The 22,681-nt window shown below is 41.0% G+C and overlaps 1 protein-coding gene across 1 annotated transcript in view; it reads left to right on the top strand.

The window, feature by feature from the left end:
• Positions 1-22,681, top strand: part of CORIN (corin, serine peptidase) — a 289,680-nt gene that overhangs the window by 260,322 nt on the left and 6,677 nt on the right. Inside the window, 4 exon segments of the mRNA XM_030564547.1 lie at positions 3,031-3,153; positions 7,244-7,293; positions 9,385-9,559; positions 20,569-20,840. Coding sequence (XP_030420407.1) covers positions 3,031-3,153; positions 7,244-7,293; positions 9,385-9,559; positions 20,569-20,840 — 620 coding nt within the window.

The following is a 22,681-nucleotide window of genomic DNA, read 5'->3' as shown; positions in this document are numbered from 1 at the left end:
TACTAGAAGGAATTTTATTTTTTTAAATTAGATAAGTGATTTATTTTAAATTATACTAAGTGCTATACCTCTCTTCTCCCATAAAGGATTCCTTAGCTGTCAAGCTTAGGGACCGTATAATCTTCTGAGCAGGAGGGTGGTCTTCTACATAACGGAAACTTCTGTAGTAGATCAAATGGATGTGTCTGAAAAACAAATTAGTTTTCCAGGAAAGGCCCAAATAGTAACAGATTTCCTGGGGGGTGGGGAATCAAGCATTAGAAACTGTAGGATGCTTAAAAATACAATTACACTATGAATCAGTTTGTTTATGGTTCATTAATCGTGCAGGAGCCCTGAATATCTGTATTTTTCCAAACCTACCCATGACTTTTGTCTAACTTTAGTTTAAAGGAAAACAGTATTGGGGTATTTTTTACACTTTTTAAAAACTCTTCATGTGTAACAGCTTTGTAGAATCTTGAAAAAGTCATTCCTGCAAGGTTTTCCTCAGCAGGAAAAACCCAGATTTTTCTGTGTCTTTAATGCATCATCATGGCTTAAGATTGTCATTAAAACAAAATCTTAATGAGGGAACAAAAATAAGTCTGAGAGTTGAATGTTTCATTGAAAGCTTAAAGGCATCTTGGCAGAATCTGAGAATCCATCATGTTTTCTTTTTACAGCCATTGCTCAGGCAAGGTCAGAACATTTTTTGAAATACAACACATTGTTCATCATTCATCTTCACTGTCCGTGTGTGCTTCTTAGTGCAGATCCTGCATTTCTTATGTATCCAGATCTTCCACTAACTTTAATGGGAGTTTGGGGTGCATGCAGAAGGCACAATCAGTCCCTTAATAATATGTACAGAACTATTTTTCTTTAGCCATAAGTTCCACTGTGCTTGGGTTTTTTTCCTCTTTCCAATGTCTAACTAATCAGTATGTAGTGACACTTAAGTCAATGGGACTTAAGTACATGCTAAAAGTTAAGCACGTGCTTGAGCACTTTGCTGAAGCGGGACCATAATTCCTAAGGACATTGTCAACACTTAAATAATGATAGTAATAACAGGGTTTTATTTTTCCTTCCCACTTATTTTCCCTGGACCCTTGCCACCCACCTTAGTAAAATCACAGTTGGGTGCGTTTTTGCCTCTAGTTTCACCAGCTTTGAAAGATTTTTCATGTAGTCCATTGCATTGCTTTAGCTCCAGACAGAAAGCTGCTTTAGGTACCTCATATGAATTTTCCAAAATTTATTTGACGTCTTTACATGCTCAAGCAAACAAAAACTTGCTTTTGCCAGATGATGTAACATCTATTTATCAGTTTAAAGTTTGTCAATCTAAATCTAAAAGTTTGTAATGTCTGGAGCTGGCCCCCATACACATTTTTCCTTTTTCTGTGTCTTCCATATTACTATTCAATTTTCTCTGTGTCAGTGTCCCCCTAAGATTCTTTTCTTTTCTTTTCATTCAAATATATACACCTTTAATTCCAGCTCTCTGGTCCCCTTTTTGGGAAGGGCAAAATTTTTGGCCCTGGGTTATCTTTCCTATAGATCGCTATGGAGCTGCATAGTCCCACTGCACTTTGATGTTACCTAGGCCTGAACGCAGCCTTGCCTTTCTGCTACTGGAGAAAGAGGCATGAGACCAGGGGTAATGGAACATGATGGAGGCTTCCCTATGCTTGCCAGTTCCTGCCTACCTTTCCAGCCTCCTGAAGCTGATCACAGCTAGGGTAAATGACTCTAGAGTCTAAAGTATCTGCTCTTTCTTATGCTTGGGAACCACTCCAACATTCAGAGAGCTCAGGATCAGGGGAGCATAAAGGCAAACTTTAGTGCACCTGAGCTATACCCTGTACAGTCTGGCTGGACTTAAGGATCTGGTATTTGGTTAGTTAGCTAATGCTGTAGAGCTACATATGGAACACATTTCAAATTCACAGCACAAGAGCAAATATTCAGAACTGGGTGTTTTTGCAGGGTTTTAAGATTAAAAGTAGCCAGTTTTGCCAAATGTTTTACAGAAGAGCAGTATTTCAAGAGTGCAAAATCTCCTGAAACGAAATTTAACAAAGGATCACTACTTTTACCCAGCTTTCATGTTAATGCACATATGCACCATATATTTTGAAATCCAAATCCATGAAGAATCTTCCTGCTGTTATGTTTGAGAATTTGCTAATTTTTTTATTAAAAGGCATTTGTATTTTGGGGCAGGGTGATCTGATGTTTCCTTAAACTGACCTGCTTGTCTGATGCATAAATGATTTTAAAAAAACTCTTCATTTTTTTAAATGGCATCTTGTGCAAATTAATTCAGGAGAAAAATGTAGTTGCTGAATCTAGACCCAAGTAAATGCTTGAGGGCTCAATTCTTTGTAGAAGTAACCTTACAATGAAGAGCTTCAAAGAGAGAGATGGAAGTCTTACTTACCAGGAAAAAAATGGGTGGGGTGGGGTGGGAAGTGATTTTACCAACCTACCAAATCTGATTATCAGCTACTTTCATTTAAGAGACTCTATTTTAATATGTTCTGAAATTTTCCTCTGAGTGGTTCTGTTGATCAGTATGAATAAAATCAATCCATACTGTGATCATCATTCCTGATTATATCTTGTGGAAGCAATATGAGCTAAACAGACACATAGTGGGTAACTGAAATTGCTTGGAAAGGAAAATTTTGGGAAGAAAAAGCTTGGATGTGATTATGAGCATTATGACCAAAATGTAATAGTAATGAATAAAGCAGATGTGAAATCATGCTTATGTTTTCTGCCACCAGAGAACTTTTGCCATTTCCATTTCCCATTCCTACTTGTTAGAACATTTTTCATGAATAACAATAAAATGTGAGTAGGTCTGACTTTGGCCAAAACCTGTCCCGCAACCATCTGCAGATCTGGAGTATCAGTCAGTTGCCTGACTTTGGCATAAAGGGGAGGTACTAAAGCATCTTTCCCTCCCATAACTGTAATGTCAGGACATTCAGAGTCAAACATATTTGAAGATCCATGGACTGTTTTTATTCGTTTCAGGGGGCCGTCTGCAACAAAAATTGTACAAGAAAATGAGCAACTACACCATCAAAAGTGGCTGAATCTGCCCTCTGACTGGAAGAATAAAAATGCATCCACATTATCTGCCCTTCTAGTGAAAGGGTAAGGGACAGCTACTGTGTGCTCCATATGTGCTTTAGAGAAGTGGATGGAAGCTTAGCAATGAAGGATGGTATTTCCATTAGTGAGTTTTATGTTCTGAGGTATCTTTGTTTGCATTCACATAAACATACATATACATGATGTAATGTAAATTCCACAGTGAGGCTAATGTCTCTTACAACTTCACTCTCATTTTGGGTCCTCGTCACTGAATCTAATTTTCTGGTTGATCGTAATTTTGTAGACTGTAACTATCATAGTAAGCTTTTAATCACAGAATCACTATCTAGTTGAACTATCAGTTAAGAGTAAAGAAATTAATAAGGTCACATATCCAGTTTTCAATGAGAATTCTGTGGCATACTGGTTTTAGAGCTCACTTATTCATTGCTTTTAAACAAGCCCTCTCTTGAACTGGTAGAGATGTTGTCAGTGGGGAAAAAAAGATAAAAATGTAAAAACAAGGCTTGTTGTAAAAATCATCAGTATCCCAAATTTAAGATAGTATAATTGGGAGTTGAAACTGCTCAGCATCTCACAGGAGGAACTCAGCAACTTGCTGAATCTTGGCCTTCATATCCTAGTATTGCAAAGTCTTATGCAAACGCTTTAATGAGACTACTCCACTGCACTTGCAGAAGTCTTTGCAGGACTAGGGCCTTAGTGTGCAAACTTATTTTGTATTTGGATGCCAAAGTCATCTGATTTACTAGTTATGTTTGTGGACAGCACTGCTATCACACTGGTTAGCACTTCTGTGGATCACATGCCCAGACTCCTGGAATACCAAGTGAGGATTAAGCAGTTGTGACTGGAAATGTAATTTAAAACAAAATAAAATAGCTTTAATGGTTTCTTAATTGCACTGTTTCCCAGGCACAGTCCCCTCCACTGTTCTCCAGCATGCAGCAGCGGTATTACCTGATAATTAGGAGCTGCTCAGTGATTGTCCCACTCCTTCCATGATTCTTCCAAAGAAGTATACAGTCATGCTCCAGGCCTCTTCCTATTTAGAGAATTCTCCTGTCTTCTCTCCCTATAATACTATCCTCCCCTCTATACACATCTTTCTTTCCTGAAGAGCTGCAGTTTCTTTCTGTGACCTGTCTATCTCCTCCCCAAGCTCCTTCAGGCAGCTCTTAGCAGGACCAACAAGCCTAGCTGTTGCCATCCTAGGGCCAGGCTGCTCACTGTATGTGCTATGTGCTCTTGTTTATACCTCTTCTGTACTCCACAGCAGGAATTGGAAGCAGACTTTGCTAAGCTTCCTAGCTTGAAAGGGCCTTTTTCACCTGACGGGCATAACTGCTGTAGGCTCACAAGTTTGTGAGTGAAATTGCCCTGGGATCTTGCTCATGGTGTCCTCATTGGCTGCGCAGTGCCTTGGGTAGACGTGTATTCAAAAATCCTCTCTGGGCAGATCCAGTGCTACTGCTGAGGAAGAACAGAAGGAGAAGGCACCACTGCTAGGAGTGGACCCAGTGTACATAGCAGCCTTCCTCTTTCCCTGTATCAGAGTGGTAGCCGTATTAGTCTGTATCCACAAAAACGAGGAGTCTGATGGCACCTTAAAGACTAACATTTATTTGGGCATAAGCTTTTGTGGGTAAAAAATCCCACTTCTTCAGATGCATGTCCTCTTTCCCTGCTGACTACAAGCCCTCCGACAGTGGAGGTTTGTCCCTCAGAGAAGAAGACTGCAGACTCACTAGGCCAGCCTCACAAGGCAGGTAAATAGGGCAAGTGCAGGAGAGGTCAGATAAATGATGGAGAGACTCTGACAGACTCTTACAACAGCTCAAGCAAGTCTCCACTGGCCAATAGGGAAGGCCCATAGGAGACGAGGGAAAAGGCATCAGCAACACCCCCACCTTCCTTGTAGGACTGTTGTAGTCTGGACTTTGCAGAAACCACAGCTTCTAAACACCAGAAGTTAAAGTCCCATGCAGAAGGTTTTCTCAGGAGCATCTTTTGTTTTGGACATCTTGGTGGAATCAGTAATAGACTCTGTTAGATTGGTGGTGGCTAATGTGAAAAACTTTTGGACGAAGAAAGCATCATCAGAACCTACAAATACTGACTGCAGCTGCTTTTTGCTGGTATTGCTGGCTATATTTTTTTCTGCCCAACTCCTCTCTGTGGTTCCTTTTGTCCCTAAGCTCACCTGGCTGGGGAAAGGAGTGAGGCAGCCTGGGTCCCCAGAGAGGGGGGCGTGTCTCCCCTTGCAGGGTTCTGGGTTGTCAGTCCCTTTTGTGGAGGTACCAGAGCCTGTGCAGCCTCAACCCAGCTGAGTGAGCTCAGGACTAAAAGAGGTTCTCTGCCTGTTAGGAAGGAGACTGAATAGTTTCAAAGAACAAATGGTTATTTATCACTTTGGACAGTGGAGTTCTAGAAACTCTCTACAGGTGCCATGCAAAGAGCCCAGAAAATATTTATCATGCCATCCTTCAGGGGGAAATGACACCTTTATATAATATGTAAAGTCTTCCTGACTGATATACTAATTGGGGCAACCTCATAAGGCAGCTGGGCCAGGGATATGATGACATTTCCGTAAATTGGGAGAAAAATCACATTGTCTCAACTCAGGAATTCATCTGAAACTACCATTGCTGGACAAAGCAAGCAAATCTATTGTAGACGCTTACCTAGCCAGTTGAGGAACACCGCTGGAAAAGTTCACAGCAAACTCAACAGAGGAGTATCGATTACCTGGAAAAAAGGCTCCAGGGCTTCATATGAAGAGATTTGCAAGGCAATCACCTATTCAAATGTGCAAAGTTTTACTAGCTGGCGACAGTATTAATTTGAACCACGAAAGCTAGTAGCATCTTCATTCATCAAGAGAATACTGAATGAGATAGTCCTCTTAAGTTACTTCTTCTTTCCTCTGTTCGTCCATTGTGAATAGTTCCATAGTGTTTTGACATTCTTTCCCATTCATTTCCAGTTCATTTGTTCACCTACTTAAAGAAAAGTTCCCCAAAATGGGGACTGGTAGACAGGACAATGCCTGAGACTGAAAATTTATTCTTACCTCTTTTCCTTTCTCATAACTGTCCCTGTTCACCAGCCTAATCTCTTCCAAGTGCTTGGGTCTAGAGTAAATACCAAGAACAAAGCTCTCAGGATGTTGATCAAAGGGAGTATCTCTCTCACATATTACTAGTTTCTTAAAGTTTTATCAAGAATCTCATTAGCATTTAGATTCTTTATCATTTTGAAAGTAGTCAGTGCTCATCAATCCTTCAAGACACACAGAAAAAAAAATTAAAAACATGGATAACAATAATTTGGCCTTCCATTCTTAGCAAATCCATACGTATAGTAAATAAATATTGAGATCTTCATAGCAATTGATGTCTTGTTCATATTTCATCTTATTCAAGACGTGTCTCCCTTTTTAACTGGGTTTAATGGTTTGCAGGCACTGTCATTCATGCACATGAATGACTTGACTCATAGTGTGAGTAATTCCATTGAAGTCAATGGACCTTGGACTATGTGAGGCAAGGAGGCAAATGAACTGTAGAATCAATACAACTGGTAGGGAAATGATTCTCTCCCTCCCAAAAACTTTCAACAAAAATGTGAACTCTTCAGTTGCATAAACATTTCCCTTGGAAACTTTCTGGGTTTTCATCAAAAGACCAAAATTCTTTTGGCAAAAAATTCTGTTTAATCTAAAAGCCATTTTCTATCAAGTAAATGTCAACAAAAGTCTGTCACCTACCTGGAAGAACCAAGAGAACTTCACAGTGATTTATTTGCCTTCAGAATTTAGGAATTATCAGACACTGCATCTCAGCTGTTGGGTTAATTAATAAAGAAAGAGGTAGTCTCTAAGATGTGCAGCACTCAATTCATAAAGGCTTTATATAGATCTAAAATAACATCTTTAACAGCTTTCAAAAACAGACTGGAAGCCAGTGCAATTTCTGGTGCCCCAGTATAATGCTCCCTGTGTTTCATTGTATCGTGGATTGATTTTGCTGTGTTTAAACAAATAATCCAATTGCTCTTATACTGGGCTGATATAATATGTAAATTGTCAATAATATGTTTTTCATGTTATTGTTTCAACGCTTAGGCAGTCATGTCAAAGCAGAAGTAAAGTGTCCCTTCTCTGTAGCAAAAAAGGTAAGAGAAAAACACAATTCCTGAAACAACATATGAAGAGCATTTTATTTGGACTCTTAAGCATGTGCCTTTGATATGTTGAAATATACTTTCTCAACAACAAATCTTTAATGTGTATTTCCCTTTGAAATCTGATATACTTTTGTTCACCTATTAGTTTCCCATTAATTTTTTTTGGCCACTACATCCAGTGGTATCAGCTTTTTTCCCCATTTGATGATGAAATTGTCCATTGTATTCGACTAAGGCTGGCTCCTGCCCCCGCAAAATTAATTGGGAGAATTACAATTAATTTCAAAGGGAGCAGGCTTGGTCCATAATTGTTTTGATGATATAGTTACAAGTACTGTGTTCTACAGTTCTTCCTCAAGTCTTAGGAAGGACTCACTCTCAGGCTTCTGTGGAAATTTGCCTGAATAAAGACAGGAAGATTTGGTCCACAGAATCTAATGAGAAAGGGTCAGACTGAGATATTAGTGAGTCTGGAGTAAGTTCACTGACTTTATTGGATTTACTCTGGACTGACTGAATACAGAATCTGACCCAGAAATTATATCACTAACTGTTTGCACTGGTATCGTCATCTTTCCAATGTCTTGCAAATGGAACTAGAACCAAAGGATGACTTCCTGGTTTTCCTTAATCTTGTCAATATCCATGTTTTGATTAGACTAAACTTTTGTTGCTGTTGGGAACATCTTTTGCTACCATGATAGTAAGTAAGCTCCTAATATGACTCATTTGTAGCTGTGACTGTCAAGGGGATAGGGAAATTTAAAGGAGAAAACTCCAGATTAAATCTAAATGCACAGTGGATTGTGCAAGTTTAAGTGGTTTGAAAATACAGCAATTCTTCAGATGGATGTCAGGTCTACAAAACGGAAAAGCTTTCTTGAAGAACATTTTGAATAAATATATTAGCCTGATGAGACAGATTAATCATAAAGCGTGACCTAGATCTAGGAAACTACTCAAAGTTTACTATTACCAGAAAAGTCATCCTGTAGGAGACTGTAAGGTTGTTTGCCTCCTACATGTAGTACATATAGAGGACTTTAAAGCAACACAAAAGTCCTTGCCCCCAGAAGTTATTTGAGGGAACGTGCTAAGAATTTAATAGTTACAAATCAACATTGTACTAATTTATTTCTTCATCGCTAAATTCCAACATATATGCAAAAACAGGATATCCTCCCCTGGAGAAGGATTCCAGAAACTGATACTATGTCAGCCAATTCTCTAAATAGGGCAGTAATAAAACAAGAGATTTATAACAGCCTTTCACATTACAATCCCGGAATTAAAAAGGAGAACGAAAAGAAAGGGATGAACATATTTTTAAAAGGTGTGTAGCTGACCAGCAAGTTGATGGAAAACTTGTCAGTGAAATTTATAACAATATGCTATCATTTCCAAGGGAAGTGGTGGCTATTTAAAACTAGAATGGACAGAGCACTACAACAGGCATTGTAAAAAAGATAAATCTTCACTGGCAAGCTATATGTGAGCAAATAGCTATTTTCCATTGGAAATTTCCATGAGTAAAGAAAGTATTATATTTCCTGCAGATAGATGCACATCTTATGCTTGGGCTTCTGGGCCTGGGCAAATGCTTTCCAATGTGCTACTTCAGTGCCAGTTCTGGTGTGTAGTCCAGGGTAGCAACAACATGCTGGTGATTGACAGGTGATTCACTGGTATAAAAATAACTCCCCTGCCCAAGGATAGGTCAGTAGCTCTACTTCTCAGAGAAAGCCAAACTCTTCCAACTTAATGTGGCTTCTTTTTTTTTTTTTTTCCTCCGTTTGTCTTATTTGGAAACCTAAATAGGTCAAATTAATCCCTGGGCTCAGTCCACTGAAGTGAAAGGAGGGATGAATTTGGCTCATTGTATATGGAATTCAAACACAGTGTGTTGAGTTTTTATAAATTCTTCCCATAAGTGCGACATAATTTCATGAGTTTTATAATTTCATTCTGTATAGAGAAACCCCCTTGCAATACTTTTCTCAGAGCAGATTGTGAGAACGTTCTATGTACATTGAATTTCGTGGCAGTAAATAACACACAGTATCATACATTTCTCGCTAGATTGTGGCCGTCGCCCTGCAGCTCGCATGAGCAAGAGGATCCTTGGCGGCAGGACTAGTCGTCCAGGACGGTGGCCGTGGCAGTGCTCTCTACAGAGTGAACCAAGTGGGCACATATGTGGCTGTGTTTTGATTGCAAACAAATGGGTTTTGACGGTAGCACACTGCTTTGAGGGGTGAGCAGAGCTGAGACAGTTTTACTGTTGACATACAAATGGCTAGTTAGATATATATTAAAAAAATCAGCAGGTGATCTTGTCAAAACAACAAATCTCTTTTTAGAGACTAAAGAGACAATGAACGTTATTAAATGATTTCAGCTGAGGGTTTGACTAGTTTTAATATTCACTTTGATACCTAAAGTTGATGAAGGCTTTGACTTTCAACTAGGATATTCATAAAACACTATTCCTTTCATTTGTGATACTTTACTAATGTGTCACATATAACTATAGATTAATAAATCTTCTGAGAGCCAGAATAAAAATAACACAAGCATACGGGGACAGTGATAACTGTTTAACAAGAAAAAATAAAATCAACACTTTGCCACAGTGGTATCTGAGATGATGGAGTTATTGCCTTTTCTAACTATAGAGAAATACTATGCTATCTCCACTAGGGCTGTCATTATTAAAAAGACAGCACTTACCATGAAGTGGCAATTTCTAGTATCTGAGATTTGATACCACGAGGATTTTCTGTTTGAAGCACAGGAACCATTGATGCACCTCAGACATGAGACATGGGTGACAGTTTAATGCTAATCATGGTATCATTTTGATTAAGCAGAATTTTGGGTGGAAGTTTATGATGTTACTTCCTGTTTTGTACCAAGTCCTGTTAATTAGGTTTCTAAAGAGAATTAAAATGTGTTTCATCAGTTAACCTGCTTTTCCCTTCATATAGTCCAAGTACATTTCTGCTGCACAGCTTCTCAGCTCATTCATCCCTAATGGGAGATACCTACCACCTGTGGAGTTTGGAGACAATCCTGGAGCCTCCAGCAACAGCACCGAACAAAGTGCCACCCTATAACTCAGGCCACCAGAAATTCTGCTTCTGGCAGTAGAACAAACTGGTGGCACAGTTTCTCCTGACTCCACTTTGTTTTATAATTTGTTTTCATTTTTGTGTGGTAGCAACCTCATCTCACCTTCTATCTCTCCTTACCCTTTCCTGGTCTGAGGAATCACTGGAACATTGAGGCCCCATTCCTCTTGTCCCTCCGGTGCAGCACCTTTTGACCAGGCTCTCACTCCCTCCCACCACAGCAGCAGAAAAGCCCTGAAAGCATTGAGCCACATCCAAAGGATGCTGTAGGCAGCTTTTCAGGAAACTCAAAGGGTGAGCTATGGCCTGCTGCCACTGATCCTTGCATTGCCAGAGCATGGTACTTCAGAGGGAGAGCTATGGCCTGCTGCCACAGGTTGCCAACTCACAGGCCAGGCTGTGGAGCTTTGAGCCAGACAAGTGCAGCAGTCTTCATCTGCCATCCAAATCCATGACTCCATCATGGGAAGGCTGGAGTATGATCATTCATGCAGAGGAGAACCCCTCAATCTTAGCGAGACCAGGTTTTAAAAAAAGACAAAAGCAAGTGTCCCTTTTGTAAGGCAACAGTTCATATTGTTAATGAGCAAATGGTGCACAAATTAGGGCTTGAACCGTTTCTCCTTTGCCATCTTACCTGGAGGGAGGGTTTGTGGGGGCTTTTGTCCTCTACAGGACTTTCTCACATCTTGCTGTATCAGGTTCACTGCTCCTTCCCCATCCTACGCCATGTCTGGGCATGCAGAGAAGCCTTGTCTTAGGCTGCAGTGTAATGAGAATTTGTGCTTATCAGGTTGTCAGCCTGCAGACCCTCACTCTACCAGGGAAAAGAGCTCACAGTCTGAAAGGTAGGAAGGGGGTCTCTCTCTGCCCTTCCCCCCTCCCTATAGACTGGCTCCATACTAAAGTATAAGCAGAATGGGGCACAGAAGGACTCCATTTCTGATGCAGCTCAACCATCATGGGATTACAGCATGTTCAAAACGATTCCCAATCTAGTGAGTAAAGCCCGAGAGTGACACTAGGTTGCTCCTGAAGTACTTACCAGGGTGATAGCCAGTGTGGGCAGTAGATTGTGGAAATATCCCACCATCTAGCCTTCAAAAGAATACCAGTCAGGATATTTGTTCCAGCACCCATCTCAATCAAGTGGTCCCTAGGCCAGGATGAATAGCATGCTACCTCCCTCCTCCCAACAATCAAAGGAAGTCTCAAATGCACACCACAAAAAACTAAAAAAACCCAAAAACCTCATGACTCTCACAGGGCAAGAAGCCAGTGGCTCACAAATAATTCATTAATAATAATAAAACATTCCCCTTTAAGCAAAATTAGATACAGAGTTTCCAGTATGTGCCTGCTTTAAGAACATCATAAGATCTGAACAGGGATTTCTGGTTAAAACTAAATGTTAAACTACAATGTTATATAAAAATGGATGAAAATTCCATAAACTTTGGGAAGCTACAGTTGGTGCAGCAGTAGCTCCACCAGTGAAAGACAGTCAAAGCATAAGAAGAGGGCTTCCTTCCAAAAGATTCCTTATAGACTATAAGAGTGATTCAGATCCTATCCGTAATAAGGAAAACCAACTTGATGAGCCTCTTGCTTGCTACTATCTAGAGGTATGTCTACACTACGGAATTATTCCGATTTTACATAAACTGGTTTTGTAAAACAGATTGTATAAAGTCAAGTGAACGCGATCACATTACTTCGGTAGTGTGCATCCATGTACTGAGGCTAGTGTCGATTTCTGGAGCGTTGCACTGTGGGTAGCTGTCCCATAGTTCCCACAGTCTCCCTCGCCCATTGGAATTCTGGGTTGAGATCCCAGTGCATGATGCTGCAAAAACAGTGTCGCGGGTGATTTTGGGTAAATGCCGTCATGCAATCCTTCCTCCGTGAAAGCAACGGCAGACAATCATTTTGCGCCCTTTTTCCCCTGGATTGCCCTGGCAGGCGCCATAGCATGGCAACCATGGAGCCTGTTTTGCCTTTTGTCACTGTCACCGTATATGTACGGGATACTGCTGACAGAAGCGGTACTGCAGTGCTACACAGCAGCATTCATTTGCCTTTGCAAGGTAGCAGAGATGATTACCATCCCTATTGCACCGTCTGCCATTGTAAATTGGTGATGAGATGATGGCTATCAGTCCTTTTGCACTGTTTGCAATTTGAAATTGGCGATGATGGTTATCAATCATTTTGTACCATTTGCAATTGGAAATTGGTGATGATGGTTATCAATCACTTTGTACTGTCTGCTGCTATCATGGGTGCTCATGGCTGGCCTCGCTGAGGTTGGCCAAGGGTGCATGGACAAAAATAAGAATGATTCCCTGGGTCATTCCCTTCTTTATGTTTTGTCTAAAAATAGAGTCAGTCCTGCCTAGAATATGGGGCTAATCTACTAGAGAGCCAGAGAGCACAGCAGCTCCGGGTCAGAGCCCCAGAGATCTCGCAGAAATGATGAGCTGCATGCTATTCTAGAGGATGCCCCTGCAACAACCCCACCCGTTGCTTCCCTCCTGGGCTACCGTTGCAATGTTCCCCCATTTGTGTGATGAAGTAATAAAGAATGCAGGAATAAGAAACACTGACTTTTTAGTGAGATAAAATGAGGGGGAGGCAGCCTCCCGCTGCTATAATAGTCCAGGCAGTACAGAATCTTTTCTTTAGACACGAAAGGGGCGAGGGGGGGGCGCTGATGGAGCTCAGGTTCCAGTTGCTATGATGAGGATGGTTACCAAGCATTTTGTACCATCTGCCAGGAATGATAGGGAGTCATTCCCATTTTTACTCAGGTGCCCCCGGCCAACCTCACCGAGGCCAGCCAGGAGCACTCACGGGATGATGACAGTTTTCCACCATTTTGTACCATCTGCCATCGGGAAGGGAAGGGAAGGGGATGCTGCTGTTCAGCGCCGCAGCACCGCATCTACCAGCAGCATGCAGTAGACATACGGTGATATTGAAAAATGGCAAGAAATGATTTTTTTTCCCTTTTCTTTCACGGGGGGCGAGGGGGGTAAATTGATGAGATATACCCTGAACCACTCCAGACAATGTTTTTGACCCTACAGGCATTGGGAGCTCAGCCAAGAATGCAAATGCTTTTCAGAGCCTGCGGGGACTGTGGGATAGCTGGAGTTCTCAGTCCCCCACGCCTTCCCTCCATGAACGTCCATTTGATTCTTTGGCTTTCCATTACGCTTGTCATGCAGCACTGTGCTGAGTCCCTGCTGTGGCCTCTGTCTATCATAGCCTGGAGATTTTTTCAAATGCTTTGTCATTTCGTCTTCTGTAATGGAGCTCTGATAGAACAGATTTGTCTGCCCATACAGCGATCAGATTCAGTATCTCCCGTACGGTCCATGCTGGAGCTCTTTTTGGATTTGAGACTGCATGGCCACCTGTGCTGATCAGAGCTCCATGCTGGGCAAGCAGGAAATTAAATTCAAAAGTTCGCGGGGCTTTTCCTGTCTACCTGGCCAGTGCATTTGAGGTTAGATTGCTTTCCAGAGCTGTCACAATGGTGTACTGTGGGATACCACCCGGAGGCCAATACCGTTGATTTGCAGCCACACAAACCCTAATCCGACATGGCAGTACTGATTTCAGCGCTACTCCCCTCGTTGGGGAGGAGTACAGAAACCGGTTTAAAGAGCCCTTTATATCGATATAAAGGGCTTCGTTGTGTGGACGGGTGCAGGGTTAAATCGGTTTAACGCTGCTAAATTCAGTTTAAACACGTAGTGCAGACCATGCCTAGGGGTGTGATTTTTGCTTTGAATGTCAGAGATCTCAGGTTCACGTTCTGGTCAATGCTGGCAGCAGTGTGTAAAATATTATTTCTTTGCAGTATTTCCTGGTTCCTGATGTGAGCTGAGATGAGCATTGGCTCCTAACTCCACGGCTACACCATGAGTAGCAATCACTCATCCTAAACAGTTACCTTGTGCAGCCAAATTTATATGTGAGAGGCCATGGAAAACTTTGGAGAAATTAATATCTGAGAATGCTGAGCAGCATCAACCATCTCTATGAAATCCAGCACAGCAATCTGTTTGTCACTATCAACAGGGTACTCAGGAAGGGACTGTTTCTACTAGCAGAGAAAATAATCTGGAACAGAAGCTCCCACGGAAGACCTAGATTTTTTTTCTCTTCACAAGCCAATAAACCTCAGCATGACAAAGACAAAACGAGCATTGGTGTATGACCGCTCACAGTTCATGTACAGACTCTGCCGTCTGATCCACCCTCTGCACCCAAAGTCTTCAATGGCTTTTAGTAGTTACCCATCTATACATATTTAGAGACAGTTTCACAATCTATTTCCTGTTTAGAGAACCAGATCCACTCATAACTTGCCAACTGCTAGAAAGGATTCAAATACACCAGTTGAAAATCAAGAAGGGCTTTTTGAGCCCAGCACAAAAAACTGTCAAAAAAGAAGAGTCAAAAAAGGCAAAGACATCATTGTAAAAGTTGTTTCCTACCAGCAGCCAACTATAGTTAACTGTCTCCACTGACTACGTTTACTGGTTTATGCATCAGTATCAACCTTTGCATGCGATTTCACACTATGTGCCTCCAGAGATTCCATCTGAGGTTGTAGAATAATATATTTGATGCAATGTAAAATTAGGTGTCATTCTTGGATCATGACTGAATGCCCTTTTATGGGCAAGTACAAACACCCTGCTGACAGCTTACTCCGTTTTCACTTGTAGACACTTGTATACTTGCTACAGAAGCAGGTGTTGCAAGGTGGAATACATATTTGGAAGAGATGATGATTTAGGATTTATGGTCCCTTACTTAGCAAAAGGAAAGCATCCAGCTCTCTGAAGCTCACACCTTGTGCTACATAATTTTGCAAAATCTCAGAGTACATATTCTTTTAGTTCACTTTGACAGCTCTAGCAGGCTAGCAGCAGAGTGGCTGAACAAACACATATAGGAATGTCCATATTGGGTCAGACCATAGCAGCCAGTATTTTCTCTCCGAGTGGTTGGTACCAGCTGGAAGAGGAAAATGCAAGCAAGGCCATAGTGGGCAGTTATAGAACAACTTGCCTCCAGAGGAACCTTCCTCCTGTGTAGTTAGAAGTTGGTTTATGATCTTAAATGTGAATGTTTGTATCCCTTCCAAATCCAGTAAGTAGCCAGAGTTAAAAATTTCTATGATGCATTTGAAATAATATCCTAGTCAGAAGAATGTGCTGCTTTTAAAGACAGTTCACATAAAGGGTACAGAAAAGAAGATGCAAGAGCTGAAGTTGTCATCCTAGCCCTTCTGGTTTGGACTGAATAGACAGTCAAGGAACTTTCACTGCATCTGTGGAAAAGAACAGATCTCTTGAAGTAGGGACACCTCCTTCACCCTGACCAGAACCATCTAGTTAACAGCCTGCACATCAGAAGAGAAGTGTAGTTCAGCAGGAATTCTCTGTCGCCTCATTGATACATTTTGGTATCTAGGCAGAACTTAACCAGAAAATTTCAATCACTGATGTGGTGAAGTTTCATTTCTGGTATGAAGGGACACAGTAAGCTCCCCTGTACAGTGCCCAACACAATTCCACCTTGGCTTCTAATTAATGCAATTAATAATTCCAAAGTTCTGGAACTTCATTAGAGTTTCTACTGGATGGCTTGTCAAAATCCTGCAACCAAGCACCAGGAAAAGTTGGTATCAGTGCTAGTGGCATTCTTTATACAGATATATCTAACTCCACAACTAAGTATCATTAGATGTCAAGATTGATCAGCCTGGCTAGACTAGACAAACCTGTGGCTGGCCTTTCTTCTTTTGTTCCAAGCTTCCACACATTTTTGAAAGGATGCAGCATACACGTGCAGTCTTGAGATCTAAAGACATCTCAGGAATACACACATCAGGCATATCCTGTTCATCTCATTTACTCTAAATGCTAGGGTCTGAGGGCTTCATAGTTGCTACAGGCAAGATGTTAAAATCCTGGGCCAGTTGTTGTGCTAGCCATCTGGGAAACCATGCATGGAAGGCATCAAGGCTGCCCTTTACATGGGTCCTAGTGGCATTGTGGAAAGAAAGCATCTCATTTACATAGTAGGTTTCCATTCCTCTGTAGTGACATCCTTTATTAGAAAGTTGCTGCTGGATTGGTTCCTAAACAAATTACAAAGCTGTGCTTTTATATAGAGGGAAGTTCTATTTCTGCCTATTATTCTGCTGTAACAGTAATTAAAATTCCACTTTATCCTCCTTTTTCCACTTCTCCCATTTCTGTGATTCCCGGCTCACTAGTCCCCATTGCAGATGAATGAGGAAAGAAGCTATGCAGCACTATGAGAAATTTCTTACCTGATACATTTTTTTCTGTTAGTAGCTTCTCTTCTCATACAACCCACTCTGGAAGACCAGAATGTAACTTCTAAATTACCATAAATTGATTTCATTTTTTCCTTTAAAGGGAGACTTAAACACTAGTCAACAGAATTTCCTCTTAATGCTGTTTATCAGTTGCTGGACTCTTTCTATAGTTTTGGAAGAACTTCTCTGGTAAGCTGAATTGAAGGGCGGGGCTTAGTCCCACATTGCACTATTTAGAACTTGACAATTGAGAGGTATTACCTGTTAATGATGAGTGAGGAGAGAAGCTGCTTGGGGAAGTTTTCTTTCTATAGAACTTAGACTTTTTGAAGTGGTTCATTTGTCCCTGGATAGATCTATATTGCATCAGTGTAGAATGTTTCCTTTAAAAGGATACTCTGTGTCCCAGAATGGATCCCAGATGCCTTTGAAATTGCTGGGATGAAAAGGTTTGTAAATTTCTATACCGATATCCTGTTTGAATCTGTCACTGTGAAATAACGAGAAATGGGTTATGCTCACTCTTCTGACCCTGTAGTGGCACAAAACTATAAATGTGAGGTCTTATGTTGTTAAATCGTTTTAAGAGCATACTTTCATAAAATGGAGGGCCCAGTCTGTTTCCTTACCTGTTTGACCTTATGATGTTGTATTGTGGATTAAGATGGTCTGTGGGAAATTATTTTAAATTGTGCCAATCAAAAAAAAATTAAAGAGGAATTTTAAAGTGATCTTAACAGATAATATATTTTTATCCTGAGACTTATTAGTTAGAGGCATTTTGGCAAAGACAGTCAGCCAACATGCAGTGACTATGTATACAAGTGTTACAGCCACTCGCAGAGAGCATTACAGCAGATGTGCTTTCAGAGACTCCTAGACAATAGTGATGAGACTTCATAAAGCATCTAGTCCATGTTCTTGCCATTGCTAGTGTTTCCTCATTGTGTACCCTAGGGTTTTGTCGAGTCTATTTTGCAATGTAAACACCTAAAATCAATTTAAAATAACCAAGAGATTTCTTTTCTGTTGGAAACTATATTCATGTTTTGACTTTTCATTGCCCATGGCTCTGCATTTTCAAAATCCTTCCTTGCTTTGTTCCCACAAGACACAGTAAGACATAAATATGCTGTCAAGGTTCCTCCTCCACTCTGGACTTTAGGGTACAGATGTGGGGACCTGCATAAACACTTCTAAGCTTAACTACCAGCTTAGATCTGGTTTTGCTGCCACCATCCAGATTCCTCAGTCTGGAACACCTCCTTTTCTCCCAAAACTTTCCCCTCCCTGGGTAGCGTTGAGAGACTTTTTCACCAAGTTCCTGGTGAACACCGATCCAAGCCCTTGGATCTTAACACAAGGAGAATTTAACCATCCCCCCCTCCTTTCCCCCACCAATTCCTGGTGAGTCCAGATCCAATCCCCTTGGATCTTAAAACAAGGAAAAATCAATCAGGGTCTTAAAAAGAAGGCTTTTTATTAAAGAAAGAAAGGTAAAAATCATCTCTGTAAAATCAGGATGGAAAATACTTCACAGGGTAATCAGATTCATATAGCCCAGAGGAACCCCCTCTAGCCTTAGGTTCAAAGTTACAGCAAACAGAGGTAAAATCCTCTCAGCAAAAAGGAACATTTACAAGTTGAGAAAACAAAAATAAGACTAACATGCCTTGCCTGGCTGTTACTTACAAGTTTGAAATATGAGAGACTGGTTCAGAAAGGTTTGGAGAGCCTGGATTGATGTCTGGTCCCTCTTAGTCCCAAGAGTGAACAACCCCCAAAACAAAGAGCACAAACAAAAGACTTCCCCCCACCAAGATTTGAAAGTATCTTGTCCCCTTATTGGTCCTTTGGGTCAGGTGTCAGCCAGGTTTCCTGAGCTTCTTAACCCTTTACAGGTAAAAGGATTTTGGTTTCTCTGGCCATGAGGGGGATTTTATAGTATTGTACGCAGGAGGGCTGTTCTCTTCCCTTTATAGTTATGACATATGCCTTGTGGTTTGTCATCATACAGAAAGCCGTGGTCTGGTAATGGGGACAAAAAAAAGAGTCTGAAATATCAGCAATGGCATGCTATATTATTTTAATAACAATTTTTTATGCAATTAGAAAAAACACAATGCTGAGAAAGAGCTGTACTTTTGCATTTTCACAGCTTCTTTCTGCTGTAGTCTCTATAAAGCCAGCTAAGCTTTAGAAAATCATGTTCAATCAGCTATATAAATACTGAATGCTTCCTTTTTTTTTAAAAGCCACAGGGAAGTTAGAGAACCTGTGACTTCCCACTAGCTCTCATCATGCAATTTAATACTCTTAGCCTCTGATACAGCTCACATTTTAACATGGCGGTTTGGATGCAGCTCCACTGATGTTGGGTCAATCCTCTCGGCATTACCACCTCCCCTTCCTCAAGTGCGAAAATCCACAAATGTCAGTAACGATGGCTACAATTTTTAAAAATACAATCATGGAAACGTAGTCTTAGGCAGTCATGGCTAAACATCAAATTGACATGTGATCTTCAACCTTAGGTTGCTGACACTTGACATCTGGGGGCCCAACACCTATGGCTGGACTGTTGCCATGAGTGACCAAGCTTTCATAATTTCTACATAGAGCAAAGTGATGTGATGATTTTTTTGGTACTAACTGGTGGCCGAATACAAGGACAGCTCTCTCGTAAGAGCTGCAAAGTTAAATTCAGAGTTGCACTAGCACATAGAAATCAATTGCTTGGTGACAAAGCAAGACAGAGGCAAAAGGCCACATTAGCAGATTTCCTAGCCCTGCCCTAATGATACTGAGCATCTTGATGGCAATTGGAATTGAGGGCACTTGGCACATTACAGAAGCCAGGAAGGACCAGTCTTGGCCAAAGTTAAAATATATACAACCTCTTCTTAAAAATAATAGGAGACCTCAGGGATGGGGCATGACAATTTGATCTAAGTTATGTTCTGATGTAGTGCTTCAGGTTCAAAACAGCATATGCACTGTTGTTGTGGTTTGCACTAAAAATGGAAACGTGAGTGATTATTTTGGGTATAACTTTATACTAGTGATTTGGTGACCACCCACCCAACCATGGTTCTGTAACTTTTGCCTTTTTCAGTATTTTTTATTCAGGAATTGTTTTCTAAAATTTGCCATGACCTAACTGCAACCTGAGATTATTGTTCTTCCTTTTGCACAAACTAACAAGAGAAAGATGGTGCTACAGCTAAAATACATGGATGGGAGTCAGGAGACTTTGCTCAGTTCTTCCACAGGCTTCCTCTGTGACCTCAGGCAAATATGAAACTTGCTCTATTTCACTTTATCCATCTATAACATAACTATGAAACTTTCTAATCTCACAAGAGTGAGGAAAGAGTGAATTCATGAATGTTTGAGCACTGAGGCCTACATTCACATGGGGGCCTTAGGCGTAAGTTTTTACTGGTGGGTATGTGCAAATCCAGCCAAGGCACAGTGGAATTCAGAAAACTTGATGTTCTTCAGGCTCGCTCTCCTGAAGTACCCTGGTGAATCTAGCCCTGTGTTCCTTGGGTGGAAAATTTGAAGGAAAGAAAGTATTATTTTGTGGTTTTGGTGAGATCTTAATTTTTAGTATAACCTCTTAAAGTAATATTTCTGTAAGTTATATAGTACCACTTGTATGTTCAGTGCATTGCAGAAAGATATCCAGAAGCCCTCAATTATACAACTGTGTATAAAAGAACTATAGGAGAAAATTTAAATTTTTTCCCCTCTCTTACAAAGGAGAGAAAATGCTGCAGTCTGGAAAGTGGTGTTTGGTATAAACAATCTGGATCATCCATCAATCTTCATGCAGACCCGACTGGTGAAGACGATTATCTTGCATCCACGCTATAACAGAGCAGTAGTTGACTATGATATCAGCATTGTAGAACTAAATGAAGATATCGACGAGACAAGTTATGTAAGGCCAGTCTGCTTACCCAGCAGGGAGCAGTTGGTTGAGGCAGATACCTACTGCTACATCACAGGCTGGGGACACATGGGCAACAAAAGTAAGATGAATGCTTTCCAGACTCTTTGGAGCACTCTAACCTTCTACTAACCAGATCAACTACTTAGCTCCAATTGCAAACCACTGTCTCTTCCTCAAATTATATACTTGTGCCTTATTAGGTCACTCGTACATAATCTGTATGTATTCACAAAAGGCTATACCTGTGGTTAGAGCTTAGCTTATCAAAGTCAGTACCTTAAAGTTAGGCTGCTAACTCCATATTTCAGCAGCTACATACATGATGTGATTTTTAAGAGTACTGCCCATCCAGGAGCTTCTGCTGAGGAAATAGCCTGAAAATCTTGGCTATACAGACACTCCAGAGTTTATGCAAGCGTTCCATTCTGGAACGCCTTGCGTAATTCAAATTTTGCGAAAGTTGGAAAAGTATACCCAACCATTACGCAACACCCCTCCCCAATTAAAAAAAACAAAAAAAAAAACCAGCCCCAAACCCTCCTGTTTCTAGCTTATGGAACTTTTTCTGTAAGTGTGGATTTACATAAATCGGGTTTGTGTAATCCGGGGGGGGGAGGGGCATCTGTAGTCTGTTACTTGTTTAATCTGCATTTGAAGCTATATTGAGAGTGTATCAAATGATCAGAGGGCGATAATGTTGTTAGCTGTGTGCAAAGCTTCAGGCTCAAATCTTAGCTTGTTGCTTGACTAACCAAGATTTTTAACCAAAGCTCTCCATAGCATGCTGTGGCCTTGTGGCATTATTTATCCCACCTCCCACCTAATCCCCGGGTGCCTCTTTTCTAACCAGAAAGGTTTTTGTTAATTTTAAGGGCCAGGGTCCCGCGACACAGAGCATAGGGAAAATGTTGTGGCTGCCCTGGCTCTTAAGTACCAGTAATGTGGAAATTTTTTTTTTTTATTTATTGTAATCATTAGCAGGGGAAAGAGGTAAGCTCTGAACTCTGGAGACTAGGAACATTATGTTGAATGGTACTGAGGCTCTAGTGGGCATGTCAAACGTGGGGTAACACTATTCATACCATTCACCATTCCTTTTATAACTGAAACATGTTCTACAATCCAGAACAATGACTTATATGCCACTGACTGGTGTCGTCTGTTCGCTAACAACAAATCCATTCTGTCCGCCTACACCTAGTCTAAAGGTAGCAGACCTAATGATGCAGTGATGATCTTTCATACTGTTGGACAATGGCAAAATGTTGTTCTGGTTCGGTTTTTTTTTTTGCTGGCCAAAGCTGTCATGTTGTCAATGACATCACTTTCAAAGTTACAGGTTTCTAAGCACCATAAAACAATGGTGTTCATCTTGATTGCACAGTAGTTAGTATGTTGTACTCAAAGGTGAAGGGACACTGTTAAACCTAGAGTTTCAGCAGGGAACAAGCCTGCATTGGTTGCTTTGGAACAGGCTGAATGGTGTGATAGGTTTGCTCTCTGATTCTCTGATACGCTTTCTGAGGGCTCATCTACACAGGCATTTAGTCCATGGCAAATCTAGCTCGCCACACACTAAGTGGCTGTGCAGATCATGCTGCTATGCACTAAATGTTTCCTAGTGCATTTTCAGCAGCTCCTGTGTCAAAATGCACCAGAGAACTTTTAGTGTGTAGGGGAAGGGTGCACACAGACCATGTGGGCAGGTTAGAGTCGCACCTCTGCTTGACATGAACTAAGCCCTCATGGAGACACCCCAGAGTAACGCCATCAGCTTTGAGGGGTTTATTATACCAAGTATGAGGGTGACAGTGTTGTTGTGAGACATGGCTTTTGAGCCTCAAGTATATGTTCCCTAATTATGCCTTCTTCTGAACCCCCAATCTCAAAAGTTCCATAACATGTCTTCTAAAGGCTCCC

The sequence above is a fragment of the Gopherus evgoodei genome, chromosome 5 (assembly GCF_007399415.2).
Source record: "Gopherus evgoodei ecotype Sinaloan lineage chromosome 5, rGopEvg1_v1.p, whole genome shotgun sequence".
NCBI lineage: Eukaryota > Metazoa > Chordata > Testudines > Testudinidae > Gopherus > Gopherus evgoodei.
This window is presented reverse-complemented; position numbering and strand designations above follow the sequence as displayed.